At 34.5% G+C, this 13,129-nt stretch overlaps 1 protein-coding gene across 12 annotated transcripts in view; it reads right to left on the reverse strand.

Annotated features, from left to right (window-relative positions):
- Positions 1–5,066: 5,066 nt before the first annotated feature.
- Positions 5,067–13,129, reverse strand: part of LOC105334827 (polypyrimidine tract-binding protein 1) — a 36,442-nt gene continuing 28,379 nt past the window's right edge. For 6 of the 12 annotated variants that reach the window (XM_066066178.1, XM_066066177.1, XM_011438408.4 and 3 more), the window contains 9 exons: positions 12,510–12,536; positions 11,630–11,757; positions 10,025–10,058; positions 9,760–9,852; positions 8,146–8,243; positions 7,687–7,808; positions 6,660–6,734; positions 6,348–6,411; positions 5,067–6,009 (listed from right to left, as the gene is read on the reverse strand). In XM_066066178.1, coding sequence (XP_065922250.1) covers positions 5,941–6,009; positions 6,348–6,411; positions 6,660–6,734; positions 7,687–7,808; positions 8,146–8,243; positions 9,760–9,852; positions 10,025–10,058; positions 11,630–11,757; positions 12,510–12,536 — 710 coding nt within the window. In that variant the 3' untranslated portion in view covers positions 5,067–5,940. Of the gene's footprint in view, positions 6,010–6,347; positions 6,412–6,659; positions 6,735–7,647; positions 7,809–8,145; positions 8,244–9,759; positions 9,853–10,024; positions 10,059–11,629; positions 11,758–12,509; positions 12,537–13,129 lie in introns of those variants that run through there. The other 6 variants (XM_034458305.2, XM_011438410.4, XM_011438406.4 and 3 more) reach the window with 4 other exon arrangements.

Here is a 13,129-nt window from a genome sequence, read left to right on the forward strand (position 1 = left end):
ATTAGTCAGGATATAGTCTTAAGATTGTTGTGGTTTAATGTTTAGATTTTTAGAATTCACCATACCGACCTAAGTTTATATAAAGTGTTTTACCATCTAAAGCATTTTAGTCTTGTTGTCGCCGGAAATACAGAAACTCCTTTTTACCCAGTTTTAGACAGTTCTTGTAACTATAGTTCTTCCGTTTATCCAAAAGCATCACATCTGTGTTTCATTATAAACTACTAAAGTAAAATGAGACAGAGTTTTGATTGACGTGGAGATCAGATGGAACCCTGTAAGTGCTTCATTATCTCCTAACCTCGCACCCATGCCTAAACATGCCAGCTCAACATTTATAAACTCTGTTTTCTATTTTGCTGCATGGTTGAAATCTGGTAAAGATTCTATTACCTTTTGAAAGGTTACCTCTTAGTTTGGTTAAACTGACCGTGCAAGCTAAGATGAAGAAGGGAATACAATCACATAATATTTCTCTAATGGCTTGTTTGTTAAAAGCAGTAGTAACAGAAGGACAATACTTTGCTCATGAGATAGAACACATGCTTTTGTAAGAAGACTTGTTTGTCCAATCACCCAAATCAAGAAGCTGAAAGACAGCACAGAGGCACCAAAGAAAGGAAAACTGACTGTTGTTGCACCAGTTTACCATTTTTTTAGTGAAGCGAGGTTGAAAACGAATCTAAACAAAAAGAGTTGAAACAAATTCAACAACGGAGAAGGATATCAAAGTCAACAAACAAAAGAAATGATAAATACAGACATCGATGATTGTTTAGAAGATGGTGTATGTACCTGGGTAAACGTGGACGTGAGCAAGCTTCAGAGCATGAAAATTAAAGATATGTATGATATCAAATTGAAGAAATAGATATCGAATCAACTGCTTTATATTATTGAAGAGAAGAATTCTCGTTTATTGCTAAGACTGTTTTATAAAAAAAACCCAAAGAACTGTCCATCTCATATGCATATTCAGTAGGAGTTGTAATTAAATGTCAACTGTTTGGTTGAAAAAAATTGTCTTGATCCCAATGCTTCCTTATGACAAACTTGAGAAAATTTAGAATTTTGATAGTGTTTAAACGTAGTTTTCCGTTGCAGCACATGTTCTTCCGCTGTTTATTTAAATTTAGTTGTGTACATTTACAAGTATGGCTGTGTGAGTTATTGCACGTTTTATTGTAAAGTTACAACATAACATCCATCCTTATGATTTCCTGTTATATTTTATATCACCGTTGACTGCGTTGTGGGTTTTATTTTTAGAAAATGCGTACATTTTTAATCTAATCGAGCTCCTTTTCTCTCCGAATATTCAGAAACATTATACTCCAGGCAATTTGTTGCGCGAGGATAAGAATTCATTTCTGATCAATAAATTGTACATTTTCAATAAACAAAAGACGAATATTGGCTGAAAGTTTTTATGGCGGTGGGAATTAATAATTCTAGGTCTTATCTAGGTCTGTCGATATCATTTCAATAGGTATAGCTGTACCTACTTACGCAGGCAAGTGTACCCCTAGTCTGGAAAATATCCATAATACGTTAATTCTACTTGTAAATTCATATTTTACAATGCCAAATAAACTATCTTGAATAAAAAAGTTCAGTGAAAATTGTATATTTACAGAGTTTAGTAAGGGATAGTATTTTGTGGCGGAAGGTTTTTAAGAAGAAAATGAACATTTATAATAAGTAAGTTGTTTTAGACTAATCTAACTTTAGCTTCCTTATTTACAGTACAAATCAAATTTTCAGATAGTTTGTGCATTGGAATATCTTGTTTTGACACATATTTTAACAATTTTTCAATATCATTATCGGCATATTAAACTGATATTCCATTAAAAAAAGGTCCCGACCCCCCCCCCCCCCGGAAAATAAAAACATTATTAAATTTACATACTAAAATTATAGCAAATATGATATCATACATCACATTGTAAAAAGTTATATGATACGATATGATAATGTATTATTTTTTTTTTGTACATTATGATATAATATTGTATGATGATATTGTTATGTATAGTATTGTATATTATTTTACAATATTGTAGAATATGATATTTTATTATACATTATTTTATCGAAAGATAGTGTTTCATATTACATTGCAATATACGATATTGTATCATATGATACGATATTTGTATAATATATATAGTATCATATGATAGGATATTGTAATGTATATAATGATATTGGTTTATATTACACAATAATTGCTGGGTTTTATTTGGTCAATATGATGATTTATCTACCCTAGAAGTAGAATATTTTCCGAGCCGGGGGAATATATTGTACTTCGATGGTAGCTAAATTATCGTATTGATGAAAAAAACAGCAAATATTATTTTATCATAAGATTCAGCGACGAATTGATACAGACATATATTAAATTGTGTTATCAAGCAATGTTTTAGTTTTAAGCCATTGCTGAACAAACTGAGAAATGCAATGTTTCATTTGACGATCTTTTTTTAGTCCAGAGAAGAAACAAGAGAAAAGCTGTCAATGTGACAGCCAACCGGGATATCTTTTATGTGAACTGTATCCATAATCCATGTCAACCCGTATTCAGTGAAATGGAGTACCCTATATGGAATATTATGCGAAAAATGACTAAGTTCAAAAGCTGGTATTTTTTCATAAATAATCAGAAATCTAAATCCTAGCAATATGCACACCTCTGATATATGTACAAGTGATTTGCAAAAGAACAACTTCTTGTCTTGAAAACTGTGGAAGGAGTTATCCGTACAATGAGGGTACCCTTTTGGCAGCCGCCCGCCCGCCATTTTCACCATTTTAATAACTGGATTTTTCCGTTGAAAAACCCGGTTAAAAATCATATACAAATATTGACTGGTGCAACAAGGGCAACATTGATTATATTAGCCCCCGAGGGACGAAATATTGCCCGACGCTATGCTAATATTAAAATTATTGACTATTTGTCTATATAGAGTTAAATAGTGATAATATACTACTAAATATAACACATTCAGTAAAATAAAATAGTTAGTGCCTGTTTTGGAGGGTAACTGTTGAAATTGACACCCCTCGAAAAACATTGTCAACCTGTCAATTTCAACAGTTACCCTCCCAAACAGGCACTAATTATATATTGTTATACTTTCATGTTAAATACTGAAATCTGATTGGTTAAGACGCAGTTAATAATATTTACTATTACCCTCAGCGTTAGCAACACACTTGGCAACGGGTAACATTAAAAAATGTTACATGCGCGAAAATTATGCGCGTACGGTTCGCTGTAGAATTCACGTTATTCCTATATAAAAGCAGTAAAATTTTCTTTAAAATTTTAAAAAAGACATTCAGTATAACAAAATAAATAGTGCCTGTTTGGGAGGATAACAGTTGAAATTAACACCCCTCGAAAACCATTGTCAACCTCCGCTTCGCGTCGGTTGACAATGGTTTTCTCGGGGTGTCAATTTCAACTGTTACCCTCCCAAACAGGCACTATTTATATAATATTGACCTTCTAGGTCACGTGCAGGTAAAAATAACGTTCTGTTTTAGAGATAGTTTGATTTGAGCCAATCAGAAAGCTAGGAATTAATCCATCATATAATAAAATATATTATTATCTTACTTTATCTCAATATCAGATGATATTGTATTTTTGAAATGGTTCACGGTTTGTAATTGTCATTTTTTTCATCATATGATATGATTCAATTTTTTCAAATTATATTGTATCATGATACAATATCATATTATGTGTCAAATATGATCGATATCATACTATATTAAACAATGTAATATCATGTTACAATATTGTGATGTATTACGTGATATGTTATAGTATCATATAATACTACATTGTATTATAGATATTACGATAATGTATAATGTGATTAAATACAATAATGTATAACATAAAATAATGTCATTAAATTATTGTATTGATACATATTGTATCTTATAATACCGTATGAAATGAACATATGATTATCATACAATTTTTTAACAGATGATATACAATCTTGGGTCAAAACAGAATCAATGAATATCCAAGACCATCAACTATGATTTTCATATATGATAAAGGTGGTCTCATAAAGGCGATGCTTCATCTCAATGAGCTTTGTAATTTGTGATTATCTATGTTTTAAATAAAGGAACACGAACAAGTTTGTGTTTAGAATACCCCATTTCTTAAGGTCAGATGACACGTTCCTCGAGAATCTTTTTTCTATCTCCTCGTAATAAAGAGTTCCAATAAAAAATATTAATTTTATAATTACTTTAAAAATGATGAAAATTTAATTGGGTTTGGTTATGTGTCTAGATGGTCGAGTGGTTAGAACCGTGGCAGGTCGTGAGTTCAAAGCCCGGCCCCGGCGGAGATATAGTTCTACCATAGTGAAATTTGCTGAGCTGTAGATGTATTTATTTTTATATCAGCAATTCAAGTATACATTTGTATTTTCAAGAAGATTATATAGGAAATTGCATACTCTAGTATTTTGCAGAAATGCCTGGCAAGGTACACTAATATTTTGCAAGAGAGCTTGTCAAAGTAGTAGTAAACCATTAACAAATTCCTGGAAAAAGTTATCTAAAATTGAGGAATTGTCTAACCTTAACATTTTTTAAAAGTCACATACTCTTTTCTACATTTCGTCCAATACTTGTAGATTTCTCTATATATTCGGGTGTTATAATTTGAGTAAAGGCATCATGAAACACTCGTATGCACATTGTCTCTCAGATGACATCATGTTTAATAGATTTCAATTTCAGTTATTACGGTCTAAAATTTAAGACATGGGTAGGGTTCTTGAAATTTTTAATTCATAACTTTAATCATCATATTGGCTTCTGGTCCAATACGTTTGACCAAACCGAGACGACAGATAACCAGTGATCACAATGGGTCAGCGAGAGACCCAATATATAGTTGTATATATATATATAGTACCAGCAAGAGAGGTCCAGAGATCACGAGATGAGAGTCAAAGGTCAAGGTCACAGGGAGCTGGAGACAGTGCACATAGGTAAAGAGAACAGAAAGAGACAGAAGATCAAGTGTCAAGTTTAATGCACAAATATACAAAGTACTATGGTGATGACAAAGAAAACAAAAAACAGACAGAGAAAATCAGAGAAGGATTATATAGCTGTAATGACAACAGAGGCTAATTTTGATTTGTTTTTATTACAAATATGTCGTAATATCTTAACAGTTGATCTGTAACATCTCTGAACTGTGGCTCTCAAAAAATCAGAGACCAGCAGTAATAAATAAAAACATCTCCGTCTTGATAAAAAAAAGCTACAAAACATCAACATAGTACAAAAAAAGATGACTTTTGTTCCCATAATTCCCTCAGATCCATTTGTGTCAGTGACAGCAGTATACCCCCCGCCATGTTGTATTGCTATGGTAACTGACATTACAGTTGATGATTCGGTTCCCCTGAATGTTTTGGACACTCTAGTCTGTCCTTGGTAGTTAAAGCTGGGTGATTCAATAGATATGAATGCTGATATCAGCACCAATGAAAACCAGGCTTACATGTAGAAATGGATTTCTTTGTGTGGGACGTTGAAAAATACTGGAGAGCCTGGTTAGAAACACATCATATAGTAGACCAACAATTTCAACAATAAAAATAAATCAACTATTAAAAATTGAAACTGAACAAATTTGACCCCTGGGGTCCAGTGTGGTGTGGGGCGAGGTCAGTGAGCCGGTCAGTGGTTCCTGACCCCCCAGACACCACACTGGACGAGAATGGTAAATGTGAGATCATTGCACATTCAACATGGCATTTGTAAAACTCCAATGCCATTACCACATAAAGGCACTTCACATATACCACCAGAGCCCCACCCACAAAGGGAGGCAATTAATCAACGTTCAGTAATGTCATGATGGGCTGCACACGGCACACACTATATGGTGGACTTGGAAAATGAGACTCGCAGGTGGTTGGTGTCACTTAGGGGGTAGTTGTGCATAGCCTGCAACAAAAACAACAACCATTTAGTTATCATCGACAACTTAATAGATCAAAAAGCATAACTTTCTTACTCAAAGAATGAAAATATTTCAAACTTAGTTTCTATCTCTATTTCTACTGCAATAGTCATCTTTCTTTTCATTGTCAAATTATTTGAAAAGGGGAATAAATTTACTTGATCAACCTAAGATACAAAATTGTACTCTTAAAAAGTGTTTAAAAATAACAATGCAATTAATTTTTATGGTATAATACTGAATGCAGCAATGTACGTGAGGCTTTCTATCTCTCTACCACCAAGAGAACAGCACATACTGACAAAAGAGTACTAGTGCTTACTATCAGTGCTGTCACCGCCTCATCGACTGAAGCCATTTGAATCAGCGCCATTTTTCTGTCTTTCCTACAACACAACAAGATCAATGTCAAATTTATATAGCACAGTTAAAAGAATTCAAAAGTGAGAAAAGTAGAGCAGAAGCAATGGGCTTTAACTAAACATCATCGGAATATCAGTTTAATGAGTGAAAAATATTGAGCACATCGAGTTGTTGCTTAAAATGACTCTGAAGCTTTACTTATTTTAAATGCATAACAATTTTTGATCTAGAAAATCTTTTTAAACTATTTAATATTCCTCTGGAAACTTACGGGAAAAATTTGAATGCTTTGACTTGTCCATGCTGCGCGAAAGCATCGGATAGAAAGTCCTCCTCTATGTTGGGTCTGAAATGAATTCATTTGAAACTGTTATTTAACGATTTTGAATGAAAAAAATAAATCAATCATTTAAAAATTCTAGATAATTGATTTTTAATTTATCAAAATATCGGTTCAAACTGTATGATAAATCTGAAGGAATGCTGTTCTTTTGATTATACAAGGTCTCTTAAGCTACACGACAGCAATAGAATTGGCTTCTAAATGGGATTTTGGATTTTGTGTATCCGATATTGCTAGAATATTTAGGTTTGTTGATTTTTTTTTAAAACTACAACTGGTATAACATCCAGTGAATGTGAGGGTTCCTGATTTGAACTATCTGAACACTTATGGAATGTTACATAAATGCAGTTACTATCCAGACACTTACAGAATGTTGGATAAATGCAGTAACTATATGAACACTTACGGAGTGTTGGATAAATGCGGTAACTATATGGACACTTACAGAATGTTGGATAAATGCGGTAACTATATGGACACTTACGGAGTGTTGGATAAATGCGGTAACTATATGGACACTAACGGAGTGTTGGATAAATGCGGTAACTATATGGACACTTACAGAATGTTGGATAAATGCGGTAACTATATGGACACTTACGGAGTGTTGGATAAATGCGGTAACTATATGGACACTTACGGAGTGTTGGATAAATGCGGTAACTATATGGACACTTACGGAGTGTTGGATAAATTCGGTAACTATATGGACACTAACGGAGTGTTGGATAAATGCGGTAACTATATGGACACTTACAGAGTGTTGGGTAAATGCGGTAACTATATGGATACTTACAGAATGTTGGATAAATGCAGTAACTATCTCGACACTTACGGAGTGTAGGATAAATGCAGTAACTATCCTGACACTTACAGAGTGTTGGATAAATGTGGTCACTATATGGACACTTACGGAATGTTGGATAAATGCAGTAACTATCTCGACACTTACGGAATGTTGGATAAATGCAGCACTGCGGATGGAGGGAAGATGTTCTGACAATTCTTGGAGCCAGGGCGTTTGAAGCGGTGTAGAGGGGAGTTGGTGAAGTCTTTGGTGAGTCCAGCATCCTGCTCAAAACAGAAGAGATCAAGCTATTACCCACCTCACTCTATACTACTCACACTCATCATGTGTGTAGGAATTATTCAGTGCTCACAATACAATCAGATTTATAGATTCATTCATTGATAACAATCATTACAACCATTTGACAGAATTATGCTTTAGAGATTATTTAGTGCTAACAATCATTTGTTAGTTCCATGCTGAAGATTCCTTCATTTCTAACAATCATTTAATAGTTCCATGCTGAAGATTCCTTCATTTCTAACAATCATTTAATAGCTTTATGATTAATGTTCCTTCATTGTTAACAATCATTTGATAGTACTGTACTGTAATCCTTACCGGTTGTCCCTCTTTGGGCATCTGTACCAGGGTGTGTTTGGACTGTGTCACGCGGATATTCTTACCCCACACCTTGACTTTATCCAAGTGAGCAATTGCTGTAACCAAGATAAAACAAGTTGTCTCAACAAGATCTTAATAACATCTCAACAATATCTCACATTTCAACAATGCCTCACATATCAACAGTATCTTATATCTCAATAATATCACATCTCAACAGTATCTTCTATTTCAACAATATTTGACATTTCAACTATGGGCAAACATCACCAAGGTTTTCAACTACATTCTAACATCTCTACATTTCACCACTAAATGATGGAACAGTTTTTTTTCACAGGTTTGCAAAAAATCTTGGAAAGTCTGGGCATTGTAGGGGCACATATATGGTGTTAGATGGTAATGTTTTAGCATAAAACTTAAATTCAACTGAAGCAGAAAAACACTAAATGCTGCAGTATGAAATCTTTTGTAGAACCATTTTAACAAGAGCTTGGACTTTGGGTAGTTGTGTCAAACAGCATGGTGACGTAGGCCTGTCTATTTCATTGTAGGCAACCCAGCCATTGCTCTTTGAAATCAACAAGATTTGTCTGGCTTTTAAGGTAAGGCTACGCAATCAGTGTATATTTCGCTTCAAACCAGTGTCATTTTAACTTGCTTTGACGCAAGAAATAGATAGTTACATCAAACTGAAAGTCCAAGGACTTGTTAAAATGGTTCTATTTACTCTTATATCTTAGTTTAAATAGATTTTGTATTAATTTATATCTTGGCATTCATTTAATACCTTGATTTGCATGTACTCATTCTTAACTATGTTTTACATCACTGCATTTAATTTGTTCAAATTTTCAGCAAAATAATATGTAGTGTGTAAAAACATATAGTATATTAAGTGCTTTTTTTAAGCAAAATGCAAAATTTAGTGACTTTGAAGTAGGGCATATAATCTTAATAAATAGAACTAGTTTAAATCATGATTAAAAACAAACAGTATTTTATCCTTCATGTGGAATGAAGTGATACCTAATTTTGAGAACCTTAACATTTCTACTTGTCTGTTTATGCAGCATTTTGTCAGGTAAAGGAACAAATCATATCATTATGATTACCCTCATTGTCAATGCCAATCATGTAAATAAAGAATTTGAGGATTTCTCTTATATTTGTTACATGCATTCAATATCATGATCTTAAGTCTGTCACATATTTTTCTACCCTTGAATTGTACACAGTTTTCTAGAATAAAGACCCTGAAGGGCTTCGATAACATTCAAGTTATGTAAGTAGAATTTTGGGGGAAATTGAAATTTAATGCACACAGGATTATTCCAGCCCCATTTTTTATCATTTGCCCTCATTGACAGTGGACAAATTTAAAGCAAATTTAAACAGGGTGAAATATCTAATTACTGCGACATGTCAAAAATAAAACGAGCAAAAATAATTCTGTGTACTATAAAGAAATACTAATTTAAAAATTCAAATGTTTAGAAAAGTTGATATCTTTAACAAAACCAAGATGATGTGATGTGAATGGGGTGGGGGCTGGGGTGGGGGCTGGGGTGGTGGGGTGGGGTTAATTGTACCTGATGAGGCGGCACCTACCTAACTGAGCTTGATGAGGTTCAGCCATCTGCACCAGGGCGTTATCTTTCTTGTTGAACAGAATTTTCACTCGGTGCACGTCACCATAGACACCTGTACAAAGTCAACACATGTAACAATAGAGGACTCCACTGGCCAAGTAAATCACAGCAGAACAAATTGATTCTCGTGCTCTTTATGAAAATTTCCATCTATGTACAGATAATACTACAATACACAGGAAACAGACTAAATAAAAAAGAAGTGCTTTAAAATACAAACGTACCAAAAAGGGTAAAGAGAGCGTCGGGCGTAACCTTCTAGAGACAGGAAGTTAGCAGAGCGAAACCAAGAATCCGAGGAGAAAAAGTCCACGTGTAGAACACCAGCAGAGTATGGGAATAAAAAAAAAGACATCAATAATTTAGTGAATGTGGTTACTTTCTAGGGACTCTAGCAGTGTGCTACATTAGTCTATACAAAATCAACATGCCCACTTATGTCATGCTATTAATTCCCTAGTACAAGCTATTCAGTCTCACCTCCCCACCCACCCACATATACACATTGTCTTATAATTGTACATTCTCAGACATGGTCCTTACACTGAGGTACAGATTAACCCTTTATACCAAGACTTCTCAGTTAACCTACAGCAAATGAGCTCTATTTCAAGCTATTTTTTTTAAATACCTAATTTCTCTTACACCAAAAATGTGCACAACCTTACACATACGATACATGTTTGTAAAAAAAACCCTAACTCTATGATACTTTTGATATTTTATGTTACGGGCATTGTAAGTTTTTTTTTTTTGTTTATTAACAGGTAATGTTAAGAGATTACAATAAGATGCTCTCAGCTAGCTATAAATAGGTGCTTTCATAAAATCGGTGTTCTGAGCTAACTATAAATATAGGGAAATATGAGCTCGTAAATCTATGTTTTGAGCAACCTAAAAGAAAAAGAGGTCATAAATTGCTGCTTTGAGCTATGTATAGATTTGGGAGCTCATAAATTGGTGTTTTGAGCTTGCTATAGATTTGGGAGCTCGTGTTCTGAGTTCGCTTTAGATTGGGGAGCTCATTGGTTGGTGTTCTGAGCTAGCTATATAGATTGGGGACAAGATGAGCTCGTTATGCTGTGGTAAGCAAGAAATACACTTCTGTAAAAAAATAAAAGTGAATAAAGAAATATATATATACATTGATTTGAATAAAATCTAACTCAGGTCTACCAAGATAGCAGGAAAAAATGTAGATTATACGGACTGAATAGCTTAAGAATGGTGAAAGCAACTGTAGAGCTGAGTAAGCATGCCTCACATGAAGATAAGCCAGGTAGTTACAAAGCACGGGAAAATGGGGACAGACTGCACAGAATTCCAAAAGTCCTCGTTTACTCTGGTATTTTATTTCATACATTTTGCATTGATATGCCCGATAATGAAAATAAGAAATCTTTCAATTGGTCCATCTGAAGTAGAATTTGTTTTAAATGTAATAGGGCTGCGTTCTTCCTGTGGGGATAGCTTAGCACAGTACTGAGTCAATCTGCTCAGTGGCTTATAACAATAAAAATACACCAATCCATTAGCGGCAGGCTAGAACACTTGGCAAGATTTTTATAGATGATTAGCAGAGTTCTTTACAAAAACTAAAGTAGCTAACTATGCTAGCTCACCCGCTAACTTTGTAACAGCAAGCACCTGTTGGAGTGGTTGACCATAAGCTAGTCTTCAGCCCCAGACAAGTCAACAGTGGCTAGCCCCACCGTGATAACTTAAGTGGGCCTCGGTCTTTCTCAACCCCTCATTGGGCGGGCTAGCTACTGCTGGTTTGCAATGTTAGCTTGTTAGCGGTGGCCTATAGCATTGTGTGTAACACTGACCTGTTCGTCGAGATTGGAGACCAGGAGCACTGCGTTCCCTGCTCCCGCTGCTGCCGCATTCAACGTCATCATCCGTGCAGCTCCCAGAGCACTCGGAACGCCGTAACTCGACATCTGAGGAACTTGAGCTGTGAAACAAAATATCAAAATTTATAAACAAACAAAAAATTTTACTTGACAAAACCCAGAGCTGTTATTGATTACTTGAAGAACTTCTCATGTAAATTTCACCAGTAAATTTGCAAATTTGTATCAAATATTTTTTTCATCTTATTTTAATTTAAGGCAGTTTTAAAAAAGGAATAAATTCATAGATAAAGTTAGTGAAATTCAGAAAACAAACATTAGAAAAGACACAGTTCAGACAAATACAGAAATCTGCCACCATGACGAACAGCCAAGAACTGTACAAATCAAGCCGTCTGTGACATACACATATACGATCCACATCAATTATTATCTATTGTCAAATTTACAAATCTATATCAGCTTTTGATGATACCTTAAAGAGACAAAACTAATCTAAACACAGCAGGTCCACCATCACTATTTTCATGCATAACTGTTGTTGACTGAATTTTCAATAAATGCAGATTTGTAATTTAGCTTTATCAAACAAGATAATATTGGATAATAGCCCTAGCATTACTAAAAGCACATCATAATCTGGTTCTGAAACAGGAATTACATACTTAAATATCATACAATACTCAATAGCAAACTACAGAATTTTATGAAGGACGGAATGCAATCAAATGTTTTCAGTGCTTTGATTCAAGCCTGTTTACATAAATAACAGCAGTGGACTATTCACATTTAAATGTCATGGCCTGAAAACATTCCAAGGGTCATGACCTCTTGAAGAAGCAGATTCACTCACCTGAATTGTTTCCACTCAAGTTACTTGCTAAAAGAGGAAAGAAAACGAGAGAGTCAGAGCAGATCAAGAGGCAAGAAATCTTCTCATGCCAAGCACACACTCGGGATCCACTCTGTCAATCAGTAGCCTAGACACACCCACCCAGCATTGGTTAACCAATCAAATTCCCCAACAGCACTGATTGACAGAAGCAGGGGAGGTGTTGTAGTGAAGTTACAAACATGCAGCTAGAGTTAGTTCTACTAGTCCACTCCAAAGTTACATACGGTCATGTCAAACAGTCTCTGTCATGGTAAGTCATGGTAGATATCAAGGTCAGTTGTAGTTCATATCAAGGTCAGTTGTAGTTGATATCAAGGTCAGTTGTAGTTGATATCAAGGTCAGTCGTAGTTAATTTAGAGGTCATTCATGGTTGATTTAGAGGTCAGTCGTAGTTAATTTAGAGGTCAGTCATGGTTAATTTAAAGTCAGTCATAATTGATTTAGAGGTCAATTGAAGTTGATTATAAAGTCAGTTGTGGTTGATATTGAGGTCAGTCGTGGTTGATTATCAGGTCAGTCTAAGTTGATATTGAGGTCAGTCTTTTGGTTGATTCAGTCGATGTGTTTAATTTAGAAG

The sequence above is a fragment of the Magallana gigas genome, chromosome 7, assembly GCF_963853765.1.
Source record: "Magallana gigas chromosome 7, xbMagGiga1.1, whole genome shotgun sequence".
In the NCBI taxonomy this organism is placed as follows: domain Eukaryota; kingdom Metazoa; phylum Mollusca; class Bivalvia; order Ostreida; family Ostreidae; genus Magallana; species Magallana gigas.